Source organism: Mirounga leonina, unplaced genomic scaffold (assembly GCF_011800145.1).
Source record: "Mirounga leonina isolate KUSES-001 unplaced genomic scaffold, KU_Mleo_1.0 Mir_170, whole genome shotgun sequence".
Taxonomy (NCBI): domain Eukaryota; kingdom Metazoa; phylum Chordata; class Mammalia; order Carnivora; family Phocidae; genus Mirounga; species Mirounga leonina.
In genome coordinates, this window is record NW_023270433.1 from 7415521 (window position 1) to 7440114 (window position 24594).

Below are 24594 nucleotides of genomic sequence, written 5' to 3' on the forward strand. Positions count from 1 at the left end.
TGTCCTAGAGAGTGTCAGTCTTTGCTCCAACCCATCAGGGTGGTGGTAAAACCGGAATTCAAATCTAGGACTCCTATAGCCCTACCCTATGTATCCCGTTCACATAGAGAGGCTGTGGGCCCCAGGCCTAGCCATCCACCTCTGATTCTGAGGAACCTAATTTGGACTGCCCACAAGGAGGCTAGGAAAGAGAGGCCAGCCAACCCTGTGCTGTTGGGCATCAGCAGGTCACCCTGTATGTGAATGGGGGGGTGGGGTGGGGGAGCACTGCTGGGAGAACAGTGCCCTGGGAATCAGAGATCACCATTCACTCACCAGTTTAATGCATATTACCTGAGCCAGGTCCTATGCCAGACCCCAGAGATAAAGCAATGAGCAAATGGGCAAAGTCCTTACCCATGTGTGGCTTATACCCGTATGTGGAAAAAGAGGAACAAAGCACCAACAAGCCAATAAATATGACTCTGTCAGATGGTGATGGGTGCTTTGGAAAGCAAGAAAGCTGGGGAAGTTTGGGGCAGGGGTAGTGTTGCTCTTTGTTTAGCGTGGTGAGAGTAGGACTCTGGTAAAAAGTGAACAGAGACCTGAAGGAAGTAAGGGAGTGACCCACATGGACATCTGGGGGCAGGGGATTTTCCAGGCAGGCAGAGGAAAATGAGCAGGCCCTGGGCTTTGTTCAAGCTGGGTGATCCAGGTCTCTTCCTGTCTCTGAGCCTCGGTTTTCTAATCTAGGTAATGGGGATAATGAGAGATTTAGAATCCCTATGAGGGGCGTGGCCCTGGCTTGGTGCTCGGGAGAATTTGATCTAACCAACTGATTGAGTCTTCCAGGCAGCTGGACCATCAGCTACACACATTGTGCATCCTGAGAAGCTGCTTAGAGCCAGCCCTTTATTATGCTCTGAGAACCAGAGAGGGCAGAGATGAAGCCTGAAGTGGAGCCATTAATTTGGGGAGGGGGTGCAGTTTGCAGATGTCTGCCCAGAGGGGCGCCATCACAGCTGGGTTGTTTTTCTTAATTACAGTAGTGAAACTTACTGTAAAAGTCAGACTTTACACAATATTTCAAAGCTTCTGGTCATCCTTCCACCCACAGATAACCACTATGTATAGCTTTTATGGTGTTTATTCTCTAGTTTGTCCCCTATATATTCATTTTGTTTCATTTTGTTTTTACAGAAATGGGATCATACTATATAGGTCTGGTACCAGACTAGCAGCTTGGACATGACCTGCAGTTTGTCAGAAATGTAGAATCTCTTGGGGCACCTGGGTGGCTCAGTCGGTTAAGCTTTGGGTCAGGTCATGATCCCAGAGTCCTGGGATCGAGCCCCGCATCGAGCCCTGCATCGATTCCTGCTCCTTCCTCTCCCTCTACCCACAGCTCCCCCTGCTTATGCTCTCTCTCTGTGTCAAATAAATAAATAAAATCTTAAAAAAAAAAAAAAAAAAAGAGGGCTCCTGGGTGGCTCAGTCGGTTAATCAGCTGCCTTCGGCTCAGGTCATGATCCCAGGGTCCTGGAATCGAGCCCCATGTGGGGCTCCCTGCTCAGCAAGGAGCCTGCTTCTCCCTCTCCCTCTGCTGCTCCCCCTGCTTGTGCTTTCTCTCTCTGTCAAATATATAAATAAAATTTTAAAAGAAAGAAAGAAAAAGAAATGTAGAATCTCAGGCTCTGCTCATGGCCTGCTGGATCACAACTTACGTTTAACAAGAACCAAGAGCCCCAGGAGATTCCTATGCACATCAGAGTGGAAGAAGCTCTGATATATATTATTATATGCACTTGAGATTTGGCAGGGGGTGGGGGGAGGGGTTTAACAAAATCATTCCACAATTCACCTGGAAAAAAAAATTTTTTTTTAAAGATTTTATTTATTTATTCATGAGAGACAGAGACAGAGAGAGAGAGGCAGAGGGAGAAGCAGGCTCCCAAGGAGCAGGAAGCCCGATGCGGGACTCGATCCCAGGACCCTGAGATCATGACCTGAGCCGAAGGCAGACGCTTAACCATCTGAGCCACCCAGGCGCCCCTGGAAAAAATTTTTTACACAATTGGGAATTGGCAAGAAATTTTTTTGTAAAGCATGATAATGTTGGGGGCTTGTGCTATCAGGCATTAAAATATATTTCCAAACTGTAATAATCACGCTCTGTGGTAGCATCGGGGGAAGAGACGGGTAGATTCCTGGAGCAGAATAGGTCTGGAACTGGATCTATATGAGCATAAGAGTTTATTTGGTGATAAAAGTGCAGCTCAAATTAGAGGCAAGAGGCCTCCAGGTGATGCTACAGCCTCAGACTTCATTTCAGATGCAAAGAGACAGGGCCTCCCTTCTCCCTCTGAGCATAGTCCATTGTGGGGCTTTGCCAGCAAGGGATTGGTTAAAAGCAATTAACAGGAGTCTTGCCCTGAACAGAGTCCCCAAGGAGTTACCAGCCATTGTCTTGTCTGGTCTTCAAGGAGTCAGCACAAAGTTATATACATTCTAAAAAATGTTCCATTCCCTCCCCATGATAAAGTCATCCAAACCAATTACAGCAAATTAGAAAAAAGGAAAGAAAGTGAAAACCCCCCACGACCCACTACACACATATATTTATTTTTTCCAAAACCAGGATCATAATTGTGTATGCAATTTTGTGGCCTGCTGAGTTCACTTCACATCATATTGTGGGTGTTTACATAACCTTTGAAAGCATAATTTCTGATGGCCGTATGCTACTCCTTAAGAGGCAGGCAGCATGATTTGCTTAGCTGTTCCCCTAAAGTTGATTACTTTCCAGGCAGCTATTATAAATAATGTTTCCATGAATGACCTGCTGGCCTTAAAAATTCTCCTTTCTGATTATTTTCTTGGGCACGTTTCCTACAAGAGGGGTTACCAGCTCAAAGGGCAGAACACGCTCGAGAATCTTTTTTCTTTTTTTTTTTAAGATTTTATTTATTTGAGGGGCGCTTCAGTGGCTCAGATGGTTAAAAGTCTGCCTTCGGCTCAGGTCATGATCCCAGGGTCCTGGGATTGAGTCCCGCATCGTGCTCCCTGCTCAGCGGGAAGCCTGCTTCTCCCCCTCCCTCTGCTTCTCCCCCTGCTCATATTCTCTCTCTGTATCTCTGTGTCTCGAATGAATAAATAAACCTTTTAAAAAAAGATTTTATTTATTTGAGAGAGAGAGAGAATGAAGGAGAGAGAGCACGAGAGGGGGAAGGGTCAGAGGGAGAGGCAGACTCCCTGCCCAGCAGGGAGCCCGATGCCGGACTCGATCCTGGGACTCCAGGATCATGATCTGAGCCGAAGGCAGTCGCTCAACCAACTGAACCACCCAGGCGCTCCCCCCTCGCTCAAGAATCTTGATAAAGAATTTGCAGATTGCTTTTCAGAAAGATGAATCAACACAGAATCACCAGCATGAGCCTTATTTTTAGTTTTCTTGTTTGTTTGTTTTTACTTTAGCAATTTGCTAAGCTCACTCTGTGCCAAGTGCGAGCGCTAAGCATTACGGAATATTATCCTCACACCCACCCTGGGAGGGAACACCCATTTTATAGACGAAGAACCGGCTCGGAGAGGACTCCCCTGGGGGCTCGAGTCGCCTAGCCAGAAGGTTGTGGAGCCCGGAGTCAACTTCTCCAACTTCTGCTAGCACCCAGACCAGGGTGTCAGCGTGCTTGGACCTGGTTGGAAGGAAGCCTAAGCGATCTTGACTCGGCCCCTTCTCTCCCTCCCCATTGGCTCCGTCTTGGTTCTCACCAAGGGAGTCTTCTAATCCGGGCGGCGGATGTGATGCTGTCATACCCTTCCCTAGCGCTCCCTGCCCTTCAGGATAAATTATGCCCAAGGCCAGGCCTTCAAAGCTCCCACGGTCCGGGCTGCCCTTCCACCCAAGGGCGCGACGTCCTACTGGCTCCGGCCCCTGCCTCGCGCTGTGGCAACGCGGAGCCACTTTCGCGCCTCTAAATCCAGGCGGAATTAGGCACCGCTGCGGCCGCCCGGGGCTGCAGCGGAGCGGGTCCAGAGCCTTAGGGCAGCGCTTGTCACACGACTGCAGGGATTGGTTGACTCCCTCGGGCCTCCAATCTGCGCGCCTCTAGCGCCACCGTGCGCCGTGCCCCGCGCACAATCGGCGCTTCCTGCAAAAGAAGCCGATTGCCCCAGGTTGTTACCTTTAGGGACCGCTTTAGGTAACAGAAAAAGGAAAAGGGATCGCTACTGAGTACCCACGGGTTGTTTGGCTCAGTGACTCCATGTGGGGACCAAGGAGAGGGGCGCCGGGATGAGGGACCGAGTCGTCGTTCAAGGGTCCTCGGGGCAGGACAATTTCAGGCTCAGGATGAGCGCCGTTTTTCACAATTGAACTCAGCCCTCCTCACCCCGTCCTGAGTCAAATCGAAGCAACACCTTGAGACGGACCTTCTGTTCGCTGTGCCTGTCACCCTCTCGCCGGGTCTCGGTCCCCGAATGTGCCGCGGCCCGCTGCACGGCCCCTCCCACCCCAGCCCCGCGCGGGGCCCCTGGATCGCGGGACAGTGGCGGCCGCGGGGAGGTCGGTTGGGGACGGTCCTTCTCGAAGTCGCCCGCGATGTCCCCGCCAGACGACAGACCCCTCCGGGAGACATACGGACCTCGGGCTCGGAGCCGCCGGTTCTCGGGGCGGAGGACGCGGGGCGGAAGGCCTGCGCCGCCTCGGAACCCCTCGCAGCCCCCAGCCGCGCCGGCCGCAGCCGAGGCGCCGGGTAAGCGGGCTGGGTCCAAGCAGCGAGACCTGAGCGCGGGACAGGACCTCGCGGCGCGGCTAGCGGCACCGGGTCCTCCGGTCCTCCAGAGGGCGCTGCGGCGGCCAGGCCCGCAGACCAGCCTTTCAAGCGGCCAGGCCCGGGCGGAGCCGCGAGTTCAGCGGCCCAGTCGGCTCTGCCAGTGGGGGCGGGGCGGTTGCGGCGGCGGCTCGGCGAAGCGAAGTGCGCGGGCCGAGCGCGACCGGGGGACGCACGCAAGGCTTAGGGGCCACTTGCATGGAGGCTGCGGGCGTCGCGGGCAGGTGGGGTGGCCGGATTTGATGTGTAATGCTGGCTGGATCTGCAGAGGTAGGGCTGAGCGGAGTGGGGGAGGGAAGCCTACCTCCCCCCTTGTTCAGAGGCCAAAGCGAAAGGTTGGGGGGTGCTGTTATTGACAAAAGGGGCACGAGGGAGGGGTGGGGGTGTGGAGAGGGGCTGGCATCGGGGCGTGACGACGCGAGAAAGGCTAGGGGCGGGGAAGCTGCATTTGCGTCGGACGCCCCTGGAAGGACCGAGCCATGGGAGTGGGGGAGATGGCGGGCGGGGTTGGGCGTTTGAGGGAGGAGCTGTTGGCAGGATTTGCGGGAAAGTGGCGGGAGGGGGGGTTTATTGAAAGCATGGGGGTTCAAATGCGGCAAGCTCAGCGGGGCAGGTGTTTGAGGGCCACGGGCAGGCGCAGGGTCCTTTCTTACTCCGTGTCCTTTCTTCAGCCACCATGTTCAACCAGCAGCAGCAGCTCCAGCAGCTCCAGCAGCAGCAACTCCTGCAGCTGCTCCAGCAGTCCCCGCCGCAAGCCCCACTGCCCATGGCCGTCAGCCGGTGAGTTCCCCTCTGGAGGGGTGGGCGGCTTCAGCCCTGCCACTCGGACCCCTGTCGTGGAGACTCCATCCCAGCCCTTTCTCCCAGGGACATCCCTGTTTCTGTCCTGGAAACCATCAGTTCCCACCTTACGAGGTTCCTCTGTCTGCGGTAGAGAGGGGCAGAGAGTGGAGGTGAGGGAAGAGGGAGGGTCTGACTCTCGCAAAGTCCTCTGACACCCCCTCCCAACACACAGGGGGCTTCCCCAGCAGCAGCCACAGCAACAGCTTCTGAATCTCCAAGGTGCCAACTCTGCCTCCCTCCTCAACGGCTCGGTGCTACAGAGAGCTTTGCTTTTGCAGCAGTTGCAAGGTAGGACTGGCCCCTTCTCACTGCAACTCAGGGGTGGTGCCCTGGCATCCCCGTTTGCACTCAATCTCACCAAATCCACACGCTAGCTCTGAGAGGGAGCTACTCTCGGCGTCCTAGTTTACAGATGCGGACTCTGAGGCTCCAGGGGGTGGAAGTTCCAAAGTTGCTCAGCTGGACACAGCTCTGTCTGATGGCAGAGGTCTGTCCTTGGCCATGGTGCTGGCCTCTGTGGGCAGGACTCAGCACAGCTCACTCCCATTCAGATTAGATGAGATGATGGAGGAAAAGATCTCTTTGGACCACTCTCTTCCACATCCCATTTGACAGATGAGGAAGCTGAGGTCCAGAGCTCGGGGAAGTCATTTGCCCTGGGTCACGCAGCTAGGTGAAGCCTGAGCCTTCTGACCCCCTGGATCTCTGTGTGGGTGCTGCTAGCCATATGTAGTAAGCCTGTGTCCTCATCTCAGTGTCCCCACGTGGAGAGCAGTCTCTCAGCTCTTCCTTCTAAGATGCAGCTCCAGATACCAAGCCCCTTCAGTATTAATTTAGGAGCCCAGTGACCTGGGCCAGCTCATGTTCAGACCCTGCCCCTCCCGCACGGTAGCTGTGGCTTGCTGTGTGGTCCTTCTGGGCGGTGCACTGTGCTGAGACCTTTACAAACACAGTTCCTCGACTCTGCTGACAACTCTGGGGGCGGGGGGGTGAGATACACTCATGAGCTCCCATTCTACAGATGAAAAAACTGAGGCCTAGAGAAGAATCATGTGCCTAGGGTCACACAGGGAGTAGGTGTGGATTAGAGGGAGAGTTAGAGCCCAGGTCTTGCTACAGAGCTGTGGTCTTAGGTACTAGGCTGTCCTGCCATCCAGCAGGTTATGCTGCCAGGTCAGAAGATGTGATGGCTGTCACTCTCAGCCCTGCCACATAGGCATGGAAGGTCCTGGAGTTGATTTACAAATGATCGATGGCAGTCGATCTATGGCAGGTGGAGAGACAAAAGCACACACGATGTATACATATGTATTTCCCCCTTTTTCTTTCCTATTTTAAAGGTCACACTCATCAAAGAAAAGTGAAAGAAAATTATTTTTAGAGGATAAGGAAACCTAAATTGTCATAGACTCACTCACCTCCTGAAGGAAAACAAAAACAAAACAAAAAACACCTGTCACGGTTTTGGTGTATTTCCTCCCATTTTTTTCCCAGGCCCAAACTTGGGAATTTGTATATGATTGTGGTTGGTTATTGACATGGAAGTGAAAGGCTGTCTTTTACTTCTTTTTCATGGAATAGAATGGCATGATCATTTACCAGATGATTTGACAGTGTCTGTGAAGATTATTTTTTAACAGCTGTTCGTATGCCACTGGAGGGCAAGCCCTCGCGTACCTAAACTCAGCTGCTTCCTTTTTCTCCCCACTCCGCTTTGTTTTTTCTTTTTTTTTTCCCTCTGTTTTAAATAACACGGGCATGAATATCATGTTTGAGACGATTTTCTTCGAACATATTCCGAAAAGTAGAAAAGCTGCGTCGGGGGATGGATGTTTTATGGCTCTTGATAAGTGTTGCCAACTTGCTTTCCCAAAGGACTGGACCAGTTTGCAATACCACCAGCCTCGTATGACAGTTCCGGTCTCACCATGCCCACGGCAACACTGGGTATTATGTGCTTTTTATATATATATATATATATACACGTATATACACATGATTTACTAACTTGGTTGGCAAAAAGCAACATCATTAATGTTTTAGTTTACATTTGTTGGAGTGCTAGTTCAGTCGAACGTTTTTTATTTGTCTGTTAAACGCTCATATTTCTTTTTGTGACTTGTCCATGTCCTTTGTCCATTTTTCTTTTAGAGCTTTGAGATCTCTTGATCTTACTGTTTTTATAGCCGGTTGGCATTCTCTCTGCACATATGTGTACATGTATTTATTTTGTTTTAAGTTAATATTAATTGAACACTCATTGGATCCCAGGCACACTTGTATATCTCATTGAGTCCTCATAAAACAGTGAGTCAAGCGCTATTATTATCCCATTGTACAGATGAGGGAACTGGGGCTAAGAAGGGGGAACTGATTTCCTCAGGGTCACAGAGCTTGGGCTATAGGGCTTGAACTAGATATGAGAACACATTTCACTCATGTCCTCAACCCCTATGCTTCCCGTCCCAGCTTTGGAGCAAGGATTTGAATTGTCTCTTATGGTTCAAACACTTCCTGAGCACTAGGCCTCTGAGTTAGATGAGGCGCCTGCCCTTATAGGAGTTCCCAGGGTGGTTGGGTGGTGGGCAGTGGGAAGCAGACAAGGAAATTGTGCAGTTGGTCCTAGAACAGGGAAGCTGGCGCCTCTGGGGACACAGAGCGGTTCTGAGAAGGCCTCTCAGAGGATAAACACCTAAAGGGAGATCTGAAGGATGACCAGGAAGTAGTGGGGGCAGCATAGCCCAGGCAGAAGGAACAGCATATGCAAAGGCCCAGAGGCGGGAAGAAACCAGGCTTGTTGAGGGATACACAGAAGCATGGCTGGAGTATAGTGGGTGCATGTGTGGGGAGAATGGTAAGAAAGGAGGTCTGGGAGGAGGGCAGGGCCGGACCCCTGCAAGGTGAGGAATGAGCTCCTTTCCAAGCAGCAGGGAGCTATGGAAGGATTTAGGCAGGTGGAGAGGAGTGAAGGCAGAATAAGCAGAGACCCTGGGCAAGCTACACCTCCACTTTGTGTCTATTTTGTCATTGGTAGAGACCATAGTACCTACTGATGGTGGCTGAGCCGAGTGACTGTGGCCGTGCACGCAAAGGGCTTAGCAAGTGCTGGTTCCTAGTAGACTTTTGATGGGGGGGTGGGGGTGGGGGGTGGGATAGGACAGTGTCGTCTTATTCCAGGGACCAGTCAGTCAACTTGCTGGTTCTCCTATGGGCACTGGGCTGGGTCTTTCACACACCTTAAGGTGTGCCCTAAAGCGTGCCAGAGGGTGAGTGGGGTTGCACATGCTGCTATCAGGGTGTCCCTCTCCTCCTCAGCAGAAAACCAGCCCTAAAGCCCCCTCACTACCAATGCCCAAGGTAGGAGTGGGCCTTTGGCTCTCATCTCTCTCCTCTGGCTGCTGTGTGGGAAGCTTCCCTGTCCAAGTCATCTGTGTTGTTTCCGTGATGCTCTGGGGGGCTGACGCCTGACTCTGGCCTCTACCATCCAACCACACTGTAACCTCTCTTCTCCCTTCTTCCTGCCCGCAGGGAACCTCCGTGGCTACAACCTGGCAGCCCCGAACCTGACAGCCCCCAGCCTCACACCCCCCCAGCTGGCCACCCCAAATCTACAGCAGTTCTTCCCCCAGGCCACTCGGCAGTCCTTGCTGGGTCCCCCTCCTGTCGGGGTCCCCATGAACCCCTCCCAGATCAATCTTTCAGGGCGGACTCCCCAGAAACAGGCCCGCACCCCCTCCTCCACCCCCCCCCAGCGCAAGGTGAGTGGTGGCCGGGGGGCCGCGGGTGGGGATGGGAGTGGGAAGGTCATACCTGGGTATCAGCCCAGCTTCACCCACGTGGCTCACGCCGGGCCTTCGGGCAGGTCACGTCCCTTTTTGTCCTCAGTTTCCCCATCTGTAAAAAGAAGGGGGTAAGTTGGCCTTGTCTAGGGTTTCCCAAATTTCAGAAATTCCTAACGTCCGATGCGACTTTTTCCACATCCAAACACCACCAGTAATTTTTTTTTTTTTTAAGATTTTATTTATTTATTTGAGAGAGAGAATGAGATAGAGCATGAAAGGGTCAGAGGGAGAAGCAGACTCCCTGCCGAGCAGGGAGCCTGATGTGGGACTCGATCCCGGGACTCCAGGATCATGACCTGAGCCGAAGGCAGTCGCTTAACCAACTGAGCCACCCAGGCGCCCCACCACCAGTAATCTTATTGAGTGAATGTTTCTCTTTGCAAACACATGGAGATGCAAATGACACCAAGCACTGGAGTAGTTTGAGGTGTCCTGCAATGGTGCTCTGTAAATCCACGCTGCCCTGTAGAAAGAAAGTGTGAGCCGTATATGGAATTTAAATTTCTCTCGTAATCACATTAACAAAGGAAAAAGAAACTGGTGAAATTAATTTTATCAACAAATTTTAGTTAACCCAGTATGGAAAAAAAAAATTATCATTTCAACCTTCAATCAGTATTTAAAAAATGAACGAGATATTTTACATTCCTTGGTCTTTTGTACCGAGTCTTCAAAATCTGGTGTGTATCTCAATTTGGCGGGCAACGTTTGGAGAGCTCAGAAGCCAGGCACCTGTGGCCAGGGGCTACTGCCTGCAGTAGCCTAGCTTTAAATGAATTAGCTTCTCCTTAGTTATATTTATTTAACAAGGAAACATTTTGTGACTGTCTGAAAATTTAAAAACAATCTAAATTAATTGCTGTTGGTGCAAGTAAAAGAAAGGTAATGGGGTAAAACAGTGTTACAAAACCCTAAACTCTACACTGTTGCCATCCGAAGGTTCTGGAGCTGCATCCCCAGCTCCTTGTGCCCTGGGGGGTGAAAGGTATCAGCGGAGGCTCTCCCTGACATAAGCAGAGAGAGTCAAGGAGACTTGCAAGGGGATAACTTCTCTGGGACTGTCCTTCCCTGAGTCCCAGCAGCTCCTCACACAGCATGCTCACGAGAACATTCTGGGGCAGGGGTGGCACCCCCCCTCCTTTTCGGGCTGCTCTGAGGCCAGCCCACATCTGAAGGTGAGGCATGTCCCTCCAGAGAGGGGTCCCAGCCTTGAGCCTGCCAGTTGGGGCCTGTCCTCACATGACTGCTCCCCGCCACTCATTTTACATCTTGGGAAACTGAGCCTCAGGGAGTGGGGTGGAGGCTGCCCTGGGCCGCACAGACCCAGAGCCTGAGCCTCCTGACTTACAGGCCAGCAGGGCCCGTGTCATGCGGGATGAGAGCCAGATAGTTTCTGAAGGGCTGAAGTCCTAATGTGGTGCACATTTCCGCTCGGTGCTAGTTCCTTGGGCTTAGGAGGAAGGAGGGAGGCTGCAGGCGGGCTCCTGGGGCTAACTGGAATGCCCAGGACCAGCCGGAGCCATGCATTTATTTAGCAAACATCTGTGAGGGGCCTCCGTGCTGCAGACAGTACATCTGGCCTGACCCTCCTGGAGGTCTTAGGCTGCGGAGGAGGGTCGTAGCGATGGTGAGACATTCATGCAAATAATGTTCCCACCAATTAATTAAGACTGTGGAAAATGCCACAAAAAGGAAGCCCAGGCTCCTCTGGGAACCCATATTAAGGGTCTACTCTGGGCTCAGGAGGGTTTCCCGTAAGAAGTGCCTTTGAGGCTCTCGGTGAAGGCCTGGGGCAGGATGAGGCCTAGGACTTTGGGGAACCAGAGAGAAGGCCAGTGTGGGCATAGAGAGGGTGAGGGAGAGAGTGGGGAAGCTGGCTGGAGGTGGGGGTGTGGGGGCAGAGGTCAGATGGGGTGGTGGTTTGGGGCTTGGGTAAGGAAGGAGGACTCTAGAGTCAGGAATACAGGAGGATTTCTGACTGAAAGAGGCAAAAGACATGGTCATGTTTGCATTTTAGAAGGATTCTTCCGGCTGCTTCGTGGAGAAGGCGCTTGGGGAGTCAGGAGGGCCCCTCAGTATCCCCCAAATCTGGGTTAACAGCCAGGCAGCTAGATGGACCCGCCTAGACACGATTCCTGGGGGTGCTTAGGATCATCTGTGGGAAGCTCTGGGCCAGGCCTCACCAGAGGTCGCCGGGTCCCTGGGCGCCTTCATCCCCTAGGGGACTGTCACAGCTGCTCTTGGGCCAGGGTGTACTTACCCGGGTGGGCAGCAGATGTCAGAACCAGTTTCTGAAAGGAAGCAGGATTCTTCTTCTCAGACGATACCTGTGGAAGACGAGTCAGACCCCCCAGAGGGGTCTGAGGAAGCTGTCGAGTCCCGAACAAACACGCCAGAAGGTAAGAGAGGGAGGCTGCTGGCCCTTTGGAAGGGGCCACGGGTTGGGGCAGGTGGGTGCAGGGTCAGTGATGGAGGCAGACCTGGGGGGCAGGGCTCTTGGTGTCGGGGGGCGGGGGGTTGAGCCCAGACCCGGTCTCTCGGAGGAGAGAAGAGCACAAGGGGAGAGGCTGCCTGGCCTCTCCTGCAGGGGGGGTCAGGGCTAGGGTCTTACCGTATGCGGTATTGGGTGTTCTACACGGCATCGACATCGGCAGTCACTCGTCTGCCCTCCGTTCCAGACCAAGATTCCCCACCCTGCCCGGATGACATCACTAAGGAGAAACGCACTCTAGCCCCTTTGCCCGAGTCTTGTGAGGCATCTGAGCCACCAGCTAAGAGATCAAAGAGGTAACGGATGCTGAAAACCTGCCGGGGCCCAGGTGCCCTGTAGCCTCATTCTTGCGAAGGCTGGGGGTGGGTGTAGGTGGGGGGGTCAGCACCCTTCAGGGAGCTGAAAGAAGGAAAGGGCCTTGGCGTCCTGCTTGCAGGAAGGTCAAACCCAATTCTGCATCTTATTTGGGAGGGCCCCCAGCCAGAGAGTCTCCGGTGTCTTCCCTGGGACTGAGCCACCCGGAGGCAGGCTATGTGGCCAGGTTGGAGAGGTGAACATGTGCATCTGGGACCTCAGAGTGGGCACAGGGTGGGCGGCTTTACAGGGCCTTGGATACGTATTAGCAGATTGTGGGAGGTGGGGCTGAGTGATCCTCCCAATTTATTTAGGCGCGTCTGCGGCCCGCAGAGCGGCAGGCCCTTCCCGGAATGCCCAGCTTGTACGTGCTAGAACTAGGACTGAACGCGGATCTCGGTCTTTTTGAGGAGCCCCTGGGGTCAGCTGGGAGCCACAGGGAGCTATCTCTTGATCCTCCCTAGCTCAGAGTTGCCCACAGAGAAGGGGCCCCCCGGGCAGCTGCAGGCGAAGGTCCAGCCTCGGGCCCGCGCCACGGCCCCGAAGCAGACACAGACACCCGAGCTGCTGCCTGAGCCGCCGGAAGCCCGAGTGCTGCCACCGTTGCAGCCCCGGGTTCCGCAGATCCAGGCCCCCATGCAGGAGCAGACGCAGCCACTGACGCCCCCCGCGGACGCCCCGGTGCAGCGCAGACTGCAGAGGCAGGCGCAGACCCAGACGTCCCCGGACCAAGTGGGGCTGCAGCCGCGATGGAAGGAGGCCGAGCTGCAGAGTCAGGTGCCGCCGCAGGCTCGTCCGCAGCCCCCGCGGCCGGTGCAGCTGCAGAAGCAGGCACAGACGCAGACGTGTCCTGAGGCCCAGCCCCCAGAGCAGCCCCCGAGGCAACCCCCGGGGCCGTCGCCAGGCCAGCCGCCTGACCAGACTGAGGGACAGCCTCCGCCCCCACCACGGGTGTCGGTGCCGGCCTCCGAGCCAGCGCCGGTTCCGGATCATTCCGCGGTGCTCGAGACGCCGCCTGATACGGGAGCTACTGGAGCCGGTAAGCGAGCACTGGTTCCCAGTTGCCCTGTGATAGGACAGCCCTGCCCGGGCCCTTGGCTCCTCCCCTGGCGCCGTGTGGTCCTGACCAGGGCTCGGGGTTGTCCCCACTGGAGGCTTCAGGGTCCTGGCCGTGGGTAGAGCGGCCGTGGGCTGTCAGGCCCAGGTCCCTCGGGGCCCGGTGGGAGATGGACCCATCTGTCGTTTCAGGCCTGGAGGAGGCCTTGCCAGAGCCCGGCGGCGCCCAGGTCAGCGTGGAGAGCCAGGAGGACTTGACCAGTGGCCTGGATGTGGGAGAATGTGAAAAACGAGCAAGAGAGATGCTAGGGGTGGGTGGGTCGACGTGCTACTGGGGCTGCTCGCCTACCGCGGGGCCCAGCGGCGCGCCCCCACCCCTCGGGGCCCCTCACGTTTCTCCGCCACCCCTGGGCCGTGGGCCGAGCAGACTGGGTTTGACTGTTTCACATACCTTTGCTCTGAAGAACTGGAGGCACTTTTGGCAACAAGTCCCTTCCAACCTGCCCATCCCCAAACTAGAGCCCTTGGTCCCCTCACAGGGGGAGCTTTGCTGTAGCGGAGAGAGCACAGAGCGAAAGCCTCTGCGTGCGGTTCGGGTTCCCGCCCCGCCTCATAGTGGGACTGCGGCCAAACCCGCTCCCATCTTCGTGCCTCCCGTTTCTCCATCTCTCACGGGAGGGTGGGGCGGGGTGGACTTTACGGTTGGGTGGGCTTAGGTTTGAGTCCTGGCTGTCGTCCGCCCCAGCTCTGTGAGCCTGGGCAGTCACCTACCAGCTCAGTGCCTCAGTTTCCCCATCTGTGAAGGGGGCTGTCAGGAGGGTCCGGGGAGACGCCACTCACAGGCATTTGGCCCAGGGGCAGGCCCAGCACAGGTACCCCGCCGGTGTTAGCTCTGCCCCTGCTCCCGGTGCAGGTGTGGGGTGCCGGGGGCTCCCTGAAGGTCACCATCCTGCAGAGCAGCGACAGCCGGGCCTTCAGCACCGTCCCCGTCACCCCCGTGCCGCGCGCTGGCGACTCCGCGTCTGCCGCCCCGGCCGCCGCCAGCACACCGTCTAAGCAGACCCTCCAGTTCTTCTGCTACCTCTGTAAGGCCAACTCTAGCAGCCAGCAGGTACTGCGGCCTGGGGCCCGGGCACGGGGGATTCCGGTGGGCAGAGTGGGGGTGTCTGTCGGGCGTGCCCAGGCCTGGCCACCGTGCCCGAGCGGCCCCGTGGGCCCCGTGAGCGCCGTCCACGCCGTCCACGGCAGCTGTGCACCTGCTCTGGAGACATTCCCTGACCAGCCAAGAAGTTAGGATCTGCGAGTCCAGCAGGCCAGGTCTGAATCAGCCCTGAGTAGCTGTTTAGATGCCGGAAGGCGAACTCCCCTCCTTGTGCCTGTTTCCTCGTGCTTCAGATGAAGACGCATTTAGAACCCACCTTGCTGGGAGGCTCCGAGGATTCGGTGACTTGACACTGAAATCACGAGCCCCCGGCCCAGCCCAGAGCGAGCATAGTGCCTTAACAACGGCGTTCTGCTCGTATTGTTAGGACCATTTGCCGTCGCTGCCTGTGTCCTCCTGAGCAGAGCAGTGGGGTCTGGGCGTCAGTCGGACTGCTCTTTGTCTCCGAGGGGCTCACACGGTGTCCAGGAGGAACAGCAGGAGCTCTGGCTGCTGTGTGCTCACTTGGGGCCTCAGGTCGCCATCCTCCTCTGGCCCCCACAGGGCTGTTCTGAGACAAATGGCCTCGGCGGCAGTGGCGACAGGGTGGCTATGAAGCTGAGGCCACAGGCCACTTCCCCGGGCCCCGGCTTCGCCCGCTTCTCCAGGGCTCACTCTTTATCCCACTGCAGGAGTTCCAGAACCACATGTCGGGGGCCCAGCACCAGCAGCGGCTCGGGGAGATACAGCACATGAGCCAGGCCTGCCTCCTGTCCCTGCTGCCCGTGCCCCGGGATGTCCTGGAGAGAGAGGACGAGTGAGTGGGGGGGGTCTCGGAGGCTCCGTGCTGGGGGGCAGACGGCCTTGCAGGCCAGGCAAGGCTGAGAGGGGCCCTGAGTCCGCCATCTGCAAGGTCTGCCTTTGGGTTAAGTATTGGTCGCTGCCAATTGTCACACCGTTAACTGTGTACCCATAGACCTCAGTTTTCCTCATCTGTAAGATGGCCTGGTGAAGGGTGCAGTGCAAGAGTTCATAAACTAGATAGTCTCTTAAGGTGCCATCCAGGCAGGAATAGTGTGACGACCTACATGGGAAGGAAGTGGGTGTTGGCACAGACCCCTGCTTCCCTGGCATATATGCTGACCCCACCCGGGGATTAGTCATCGTGTGGCTTGAAGTTACAGCTACGCTGCCTGTCCCCCTTTCATTGTCATGGGCGCGTCATTGATCTGAAATACGAGCCCTCCTGGAGTCCAGGACTAGCTCTTGGGCTGAGGAGGGCTGGTGGACGCTGGAAGACCTTTCACCACCCTGTGGGCAGTCACAGAGGCCTACGGGGAGGGGAGAAGCAGGTCAGCGCTGCCTTGGGCCGTGCTGGGGGGCCTGGGCTCTGTCTCACAGGACAGCTGCTCCTCAGCTCCAGGTCTCCTGATGCTTCTGGAGAATCGAGAAACCCAGCTTTGTATGTGAAATCTCCCAATTTCAGCATGTTAGCAGCTAGTTCAGAATCAAAACGAAAGAAGCCTAGGGAGCGAGCCCGAATCCAACCCCATCACAGGCTGGGCAGTGGTGGGGGACTCAGCCAGGAGCGCTCACAGAGGGTCACAGCTTGGAGCTTGCCGCTTGCATGCCCTGGGTGACGGAGCGCTCTCTCCAGAGGCAGCGGCGTCTCTGTTAGGTGGTTCTCACTTTGAGAAGAACTTCCTACGTGGTTGTGTAGCACGTTCTCGAGCCTTAAACCTCCCCTTGCTCGAGGACCCAGGAGTTATACTTAGGTGAAGTAATCATAAATACAGAAGAAAGGTGAAATCCAAAGAAGTCCCTTGCCGAGGACTGTCATGGTGAAAAAGTTTAATTGGAAACTGTTGAAAATCTCCACTCCTGTGGGATGAGTTAGCTCAGGCTCGTCCGCTTGGTGGAATAGCTCATAAAAGACAATACCAAGGAGTTCATGAGACCGTGGAAACAGGTATGACGTCGGGTTAGAACAGGGTTCACATCTGCATTTGCAGAATGAGCTCGGTTATATAAAAACCTATCTTGTGGACACAAGAAACCTAGAAAGAGGAGCCCATCCGACAAGCAAGCTTTAGCTGCAGGAGGTTCACTGAACCGTCTCCCCTTGAAGCCTTCCTGGGGCAGAGCGTGGCAGTCCTTCCGATAGGCTGCCTGTCCTTCATCCAGTGCCGTCAGAAACTTGGGGCCGACCCCGTGCCTGGCCCTGGGACTTTGGGAGTCCTGGCCTCCCAGAGCTCCCCACGGTTCAGCGGGGGCAGAGAAGGGATCAGGTCCTCCCTGTCCGTTGTAGAAAATGCTGTGGCGATGGCCCTTTGGGGTGCCAGGGGAGAGTCTGGCTTACAGGTAGGGGGCAGGCCCAGGAGTAGGGGGCGGGGCAAGAACAGCTCCAGGAACTACAGGGCATCTAAACTGAAGGATAAAGAGTTTTCAGGGGCGCCTGGGTGGCTCAGTCGTTAGGCGTCTGCCTTCGGCTCAGGTCATGATCCCAGGGTCCTGGGATCGAGTCCCACATCGGGCTCCCTGCCCGGCAGGAAGCCTGCTTCTCCCTCTCCCACTCCCCCTGCTTGTGTTCCTGCTCTCGCTATCTCTCTCTCTGTCAAATAAATAAAAATCTTTAAAAAAAAAAAAAAAAGTTTTCAGGGCCAGATATGCTCAGGTGTGTCACTGTCCTGCTGGCCTCCTGGGATCCCAGATGCTTCTAAATCTCCCCACACCCCACCAAGCTTCCTTGGTTATTATTCTTGTCTAAGTATTTTTCCAGATGCATCTCAGAACCGTTGTTCAGTTTCTAAAAACACATCGTGTTGGAGTTGCATTACATTTATGGAGCGTCTTGGGAGAGCGGCTGTCTTTCCAACAAGGGCAGTGTCACACTCCTTGTTCTAATTGTCACCATTCAGAGAGCCCCCGCCGAGGCGCTGGTGTAACACCTGCCAGGTCTACTACATGGGGGACCTGATCCAACACCGCAGGACGCAGGACCACAAGGTATGAGCTGCGAGGGCGCCCACACGTGCTGTCTCCCTGCCACGGGGCTTGTGGGGGTCCTCCTGGCAGCTCCTCTCCCTCCCCGCCCTGTCTCTGTCCTCCATTGCCACCTGCCGACACGTCTTAAAGCCCGCGGCACAGGGAGGGGCTGTGTGTGCCCATGTTCTGGGAAAGGGGCCGAGCACAGCCAGCTGATGACAGATGTGGAGGCCTGCAGGTGGGAGAGGAGGTGTCACTGGGCACAGCCTGGCTGCCCCTGGGGACACCGCCCGCCACCCACTTGGCCTGCCCTCCTTTCGTCAGATCGCCAAGCAATCCCTGCGACCTTTCTGCACTGTTTGCAACCGCTATTTCAAGACCCCCCGCAAGTTTGTGGAGCACGTGAAGTCCCAGGGGCACAAGGAGAAGGCCAAGGAGGTAACCCCCAGCTCCCTCAGAGGACATGGGCCCAGAGAGGCACAGAGCCTGGGCCGAGGCCACACAGCGGGTTGAGGTTTATCCCAGCCTGAACTCGGCAGGTCTGGAGGGATTGGGACTCTCGGGGGTGGGGGTGGGCTGGCACCTCGTCTGCCCAGAGCTGACCTGAGCCCTGGCCCATTCCCCTGGGCAGCTGAAGATGCTCGAGAAGGAGATAGCCGGTCAGGATGAGGACCACTTCATCACGGTGGACGCTGTGGGCTGCTTTGAGGGCGATGAAGAGGAGGAGGAGGAGGAGGAGGATGAAGAAGAAGAGATCGAGGTTGAGGAGGAATTCTGCAAGCAGGTGCTTGGGAGGCAGAGGGGGTGTGGGAGGCAGGCTGGAGGTTGGACTCCCAGCCCAGGCGGGACCTCACCCCACCTCCCAGGGGCCAGGGGCCGCGGTGCTGACGTTTGTAGGCACTAAGGCATGCCACGATTTAGTGTGAACAGGACTGTATTCCCTATGACTAGGTGTAAATACACATCATGAGGACGGCAGGGTGGCCGGCAACAGGACCTCGAAGCCTGGCTGAAATCTTGACCTGTGTTGAGGGAGGGAAAGGGCGTCTTAGGCCAATAAGGGCATGGAGAGAACTATGCGGGGTACACAGAAGAGTCAGCACGAGATGAGGATGATGACGAAGTAGGAGCCATCCCTTTCTGAGCATTTATTATATGCCAGGCATGTACCCAGCGCTTTCCTGGCTGAATCTCACCAACTTGGACGCCAGGAAGTGAGACTCCAGAGCCCTTGCTCCTAATGCCCCAGCTCCCTCCCACGAGCGAGGAGCTGGAGGAGCTTGGGTTCTCTTCGTGTAAGAAATGAAAAGCAGCTGCTCTGAGCCAGGCCCTGGTGCTGGACATGGGGATATGTGGGGGTCAAGGCCCGCGCCCGCCCGGAGCTTGCCCGTTGCCAGTCCGGAGTAGTGAGGGGTAGCCCCAGGGGCACGTGGAGGGGCTGTGGATGGAGGGGTGCGAGGGCGGTCCTCAGCCCTAAGCAGGTTTGGGGTGAGGCCACTTCGTTACATGCGATCAGCACTGGCCTGACCTCAGGCAAGCCCCTCAGCTTCTCTGAGCCCCAGTTGTTCTGCTTAGAAGTAACAGTCCCAGCTCAGGCTGTGAGGGTGGGCCAAAGCCCAGGGTGGCAAAGGGGAGTGGTTGTCGCCGTTGGAAGGCACATTTGCCTGGTAAGTGAGGAGGGCACTGCTAAGTGTGGTGGGGCTGCCATGGCTGGAGTCAGATGGCCTCGTCCGGAAGGGGCTCTCGTCCAGCAGGTGAGACGACGAGTCGTTGATCACCTGAAACCCAGCTCCCCTGGGACTGAGGTCACTGCAATATCAGGAATTCAGGGAGCTGGCAGGGGGCTCGTGGTTAAGAGTGTGACCAGGGTTAGGGCTCACCAGGGTTAACTACTCTGCTCCTCTATAAACCCTGCGCAAGTGAGTTAACGTGCGTGGGCCTCAGTTTCCTCTTAGGTAAGATGGGCGAACCCAGGAAGGTTGTTATGGGATTCAGAGAGGACACTCGTGATGTGTTGGGCACACCTGGCATGGATTATGGTCACTGTGGAAGCAGGAGGGCTTCCTGGAGAAGGGGACTGATTGAGCTGAACTCAAAAAGTATAGATTGGGAAGGGCAATCTGGCAGGATCAGCATGTGCAAATGCCGCCCACAACCTCCTGGATATGTTCCTCCTGGGCGTCAAGGGGGTGGTGGTGAAGAGTGTGGGCGGAAACCAGGCCCCACCTGCGTTTGGGAGGAGCTCAGGGGAAGCTTGAACCAAGGCCCACCCACACTTGCATGTTTCTAGGTGAGGTCCAGAGATATATCCATAGAGGAGTGGAAAGGCTCAGAGACCTACAGCCCCAATACCGCATACGGTAAGACCCTAGCCCTGACCCCCGCCCCTGCAGGAGAGGCCAGGCAGCCTCTCCCCCTGTGCTCTTCTCTCCTCCCCCCTGGAGGGTGGGCGAGCAAACAGGCCCCTAGAGAGGGAGGGCCACCGGGCTGGCATGGGGGTAAGTGCATGACGCTGCCGCCCCACAGGTGTGGACTTCCTGGTGCCCGTAATGGGCTACATTTGTCGCATCTGCCACAAGTTCTTCCACAGCAACTCGGGGGCCCAGCTCTCCCACTGCAAGTCCTTGGCCCACTTCGAGAACCTGCAGGTGAGCCGGGCCTCCTGCCCCACCCGCCCACCCCAGCTGCCGGGCATGGCCAGCAGCCACCTCCCTCCTGGGTTTGGCCTCAGCCCACGGAGGGAACCTGAGCCGGGGTGGGGCCCCGCTCTTTGTGCTATTGTTCTGGGCGGAGCTGAGGGCCGGGCTGTTAGCTCCAGAGCTCTGGCCCCGGGAGGCTGAGTGCATCATGCAGGGTCACACACACACAGGGTCACAGCATGTCCGGAGCAGTCTCAGCCAGGCTGGGGAGGCAGCTGCTGGGAGGGAGCGTACCAGGTGGGCAGGACGCCCTGCCTCATCTCTACCTTCCGTGCCCAGAAATACAAGAAGGCCAAGAACCCCAGCCCTACCAGCAGGCCCGTGAGCCGCCGATGTGCGATCAACGCCCGGAACGCCTTGACTGCCCTGTTCACTTCTGGCGGCCGCACACCCACCCAGCCCAGCACCCAGGACACAGCTAAAACCCCCGGCAAGGTGACAGCCCAACCCCCTCCGCCCCCACTGCCGCGGCGCTCAACCCGCCTCAAAACCTAATAGAGGGAGCGCCTCAGGCCCACCCCGTCTGGGTCCAAGTCTGCTATGCTTTTTAGAAGTCTCACGTGGAAGTTCTGACATGGTTGGTGTTTTTACTGAAAATCTAATAAAAGAAGGTAGCTTGGCCGTACAGTGCCCACCAGCCCTTCTGTCTGGGTGGATAGGGGAAGGGGACACCCCAGCCCGCTCTCAGCCAACACCCACCCTCTTTAGGCATGGTGTGGTGGCCGAGCCGGAAGGCCACAGGCAGGCTCCCCAAGCAGGGCCTCTGGGGTCACAAGGCACTTCCTCACAGCCTGTTTCCCTCTTTAATGGGGTTATCAGGGCTAGGAGAGCGCCTTCACCTTCAACTCAGATCTCATTTAACCTTCACAGGGACCCTAGGGGGCAGGTCTTATTGTGGTCCCCAAATTATAGGTGAAGAAACTGAGGCCTAGCAAGGTCAAGTGACTTGCTAGAGGTCATACATCTGATGAGTGGCCAGGATTTGCCCCAGGCCTGGGCTCTGGACCCCTGTGCTGGCCTGTCTCTCCAGCTGGACTCTGGAAACTGAAGTGTAGGCATAGGGGGCCTCCCTGTCCTCTGGTTCTGAGTTTGTGGTTCAGTAGCAGGGGCCCGCCCTTCGTCAGGTGACCCTAAGATGAATCATCAGCGAATGGGGCCCAGGAGGAGTTGGTTCTTTAGTTCTGCTATTTCCCCATTTGAAAAAACTCTTAAGAGGTAGACCAACCCTGTGATTGGCTAGCTGGGAAGACTGGGGCCTGGAGCAAGGTTACACAGCATGAACAAGAGTTGGCTGTCGTAGGGAAAGACCCTAGGACCCAGAGAAGCTGAGTGTATCCACAGGGTCACACAGCACGTCCCATGTTGTCTCAGCTGGGCTGGGGAATCTGCTGTCCAGGAGGGAACCAGGTAGGGAGGAAGCCCTGCCTCACCGGCTCCCTCTGTGTCCAGAAATACAAGAAGGCCAAGAATCCCTACCCTACCAGCGGGCCCGTGAGTCGCCGGCACATGATCAGTGCCTGGAATGCCTCCACTGCCCTGTTCACCTGTGAGGGCTGGTGGAGTCCTCGCCCAGGATACAGAGGAGAGGCACAGTGCTGTTGGAGACCCGTTTAATATGGACGCTCAAGGCCTGGGCAGAGTGGGGAGTGCCCCGGAACTGGGCAGGCAGGCTAGGTGGGTGGGTCGTGGGCCCACGTCTGACCCCAGGAGGGGATGTCGGGTAGTGGGGGCTGGCCCAGGCATGCCAAGGGGAGTACCGGAAGGGTGACTTGAGGCAGGCAGACCCACCAGGGGACCTGTAGGCCAGCCCTTGAGAAGGTATCTAAGCCAGGTGGTGAGTGCCCAGGCCAGAGCCTAGCCCAGGGAGGCAGGGTTTGGGCTGGTTGGGGGCTCCCAGAACCTAGGGACTGGCATCACTAGGGGCCTCCCCGAGCTGCTGCTGGAACTCAAGGCGTGTCTGCCGGTTGGACTCAAGCAGCTCCTGGAGGCGGGCATGGAGGTGGTCGTTCTTCTCCTCTAGGTGGTCTAGACAGGAGTTGATCTGGTCCAACATGGAGTTGATGGCAGCATATTCTGGGAGGAAGGAAAAAGAGAACCAAGGTTCCAAGTCTCCTCAGGGCTTAGACACCTTCCCCCACACAGCCCCCCGGCCCGCAGGACAAAAGGGCTTTGGCCCTTTGTGTCATCATCTGGAAAAGGGGTGGATACCAAAAGTGAAAGGCTTTGGAGAAATAATACCTTAGTGCACCATCCTTTATTCTAGGGTTAAGGTGGTCAGGGGGAGGTCAGCCAGTGTCCTGCCTGGTGCCAAGTCTCCTCTCCACTTCCTTCATCAGCTGCCCGGAGGCCAGAGCCCACCTTCCTGAGTCAGGCAATCAAGGCCTCTGTCCCCAGGCAGGCCCTACTCTCCAGCCCTTCTGAGGTTCCCCCTGCCGGAACGGAAAAGCACCACCCGGACTCCCAAGGCCCTGCCCCCTCTCTAGCCCCACCTCCCATGCCCTTTCCTTTCCCTTCCCCAGCCTCTACCCACCTCTACCCACCTCGGGCCCCCTGAACATGCTGCTGCCTCTGTCTGCAATGCGTCCTCCTTCCGTCTTCCCTCCTCCTCTCCTGGATGAGTCCCTCTCATCCTTCAAGTCTCAGCATGGATGTTGCCACAGGGAGCTTTCCCAATCCTTGCCCTCCACACACCTCCACGGTCCTTACCCCACCAGACTATAGAGCTCATGAGACAGGGAATGTTCTTGTGTTCACTGCTGTCTCCCTGGTGCCCTCATTGTCACACAATAAGCACTAGTTGAATGAATGGATGGATGGGTGGGTGAATGAAGCCTCTGACTTTCTAGCCTTTCTGCCTTTACTCACTTGTCTCTGCCGCTCAGAATGCCTCAACCACAACAGTTATTCAAGGACCAGCTCAAAACGCCTCCTCTTCTAAGAAGCCTTCCCTGGTCTCCACCAGAAACCATCACTCCCTCCATGGCCACTCCTGACCTGCCTCTCAGCACAGTGTCCCTTAGGATCCAAGGTCTGGCCCTGTGCCCACTGCGGACCCGGTTCTGAGCCAGCCCATGACTCAGATACACTCCAGCTGCCAGCCTGGGACAAAAGGGGAAGCGGCTGACAGTGTTTGGAAAAGGCCAGGGCTGGAGGAGTGTGTCTGGGATATGGGCGCAAGTGTGTCTGCATTCTGGGGGAAGAGCACCATCGGCCAGAGCTGGCACACCTCACAGAGGACAGAGTCCTGGAAGGTCCCTGCTGGATCTTAGAGTCCAACCCCCTTGTGGTACCGATGGGAAAACTGAGGCCCAAGAAGGAAGGGACCTACCCAGGATCCTCCAGCTGGTTGGTGGCACAGCCAAGATTTAGAGGGAGCAGGGGCACTTGGCTTTCAGTCCCAGCTCCGCTCCACCCCAGCACGTGACTGCGTCTTTTGGGAAGGGAATAAGGACTGGGTTGTTGTGAGGATTCCAATATATTAAGAACTCAGACAGGGTCTGGCCACAGCAAGCACTTAGTAGACGGTCATTATTATCAACACTGCACATTCTGTGTCATGAGACACAGGCCCGAAGCAGGATGGGGGAGGCGGGTGGTGTCTCCACACCACTGGGGGCCAGGCTTTATCTGTGTCAAGGGCACTTCCTAGTGCTAAGCCTCTGCCTTCTGCCTGGGACAGCCACCTGCCCACTGCACTAAGTCCTGTGAATCTGCCAACATCCACTCAGTGTGACACCGGAGTGGCTTTTCCTGATTGCTCTCCCTGCCACTGCGGGCTTCCTTATACACGTCTGGCTACTGTTCACCTGCAGTGCCCAGGGCAAACCGGCGAGCCTACCACTTACCACCCTGTGGGAGGTGCTCTACCTCTTTATTAAATGCAGACCCCGGTGATGGAAGTGTTCTGAAACTACTGTGAGGGATGCACAACTCTGAGTATCCTAAAACCCACTGACATGTACAATTTAAATGGATACATTGTATAGTATGTGAATTATAGCTCAATAAAGCTGTTACCGGAACAAAACAAAAAGCAGACTCCATACTTATCTCACATTTACTAAGTCCTGCCCTCCGACTTGAGAAATCAATCTTTATTACACCGAAGAGAAGAATAACCACTCACCGAACACCTGCATGCTTTGAACCTATTAAATATTTCCATTTGTTTTTCTTCATTTAACCCTGACACATCTCAATGCAGGAACACTAATCATTATTCTTATTTTACAGATAATGGAAACTGAGGCTCCCCAAGGTGAGAGGGGAGCTGATGGTTCTCTCTCCACCCCCAACCCCCCGCAGGGTTGTGCAGGCAACAGGCTGCTCTGTAAGCAGGTCACATTCGCCAAGGCTCCGGGTCACACCAGCA

The 24594-nt window shown here is 56.0% G+C and overlaps 2 protein-coding genes across 3 annotated transcripts; one reads left to right on the forward strand and one right to left on the reverse strand.

The window, feature by feature from the left end:
- Positions 1–4927: 4927 nt before the first annotated feature.
- Positions 4928–20847, forward strand: CIZ1 (CDKN1A interacting zinc finger protein 1). Of its 2 annotated transcripts, none has more exons than XM_035015716.1 (17): positions 4928–5081; positions 5483–5591; positions 5827–5942; positions 7530–7601; positions 9183–9412; positions 11802–11895; positions 12175–12283; positions 12806–13380; positions 13590–13708; positions 14311–14508; positions 15231–15355; positions 17457–17544; positions 17848–17961; positions 18155–18307; positions 19814–19883; positions 20050–20171; positions 20502–20847. In XM_035015716.1, the coding sequence occupies exons 1-17, from the start codon at positions 5054–5056 to the stop codon at positions 20715–20717; spliced, it is 2538 nt and encodes an 845-aa protein (XP_034871607.1). In that variant the 5' UTR covers positions 4928–5053; the 3' UTR covers positions 20718–20847. The 2 variants fall into 2 exon arrangements, with proteins under 2 accessions (XP_034871607.1, XP_034871608.1); XM_035015717.1 differs by having other exon boundaries at positions 11817–11895.
- A 968-nt stretch (positions 20848–21815) lies between these two features.
- On the reverse strand, positions 21816–24361 carry CUNH9orf16 (chromosome unknown C9orf16 homolog). Its single transcript, XM_035016582.1, has 2 exons — positions 24349–24361; positions 21816–22295 (listed from the first exon to the last, which is right to left on the reverse strand). The coding sequence occupies exons 1-2, from the start codon at positions 24359–24361 to the stop codon at positions 22123–22125; spliced, it is 186 nt and encodes a 61-aa protein (XP_034872473.1). The 3' UTR covers positions 21816–22122.
- Between the last annotated feature and the right edge of the window lie 233 nt (positions 24362–24594).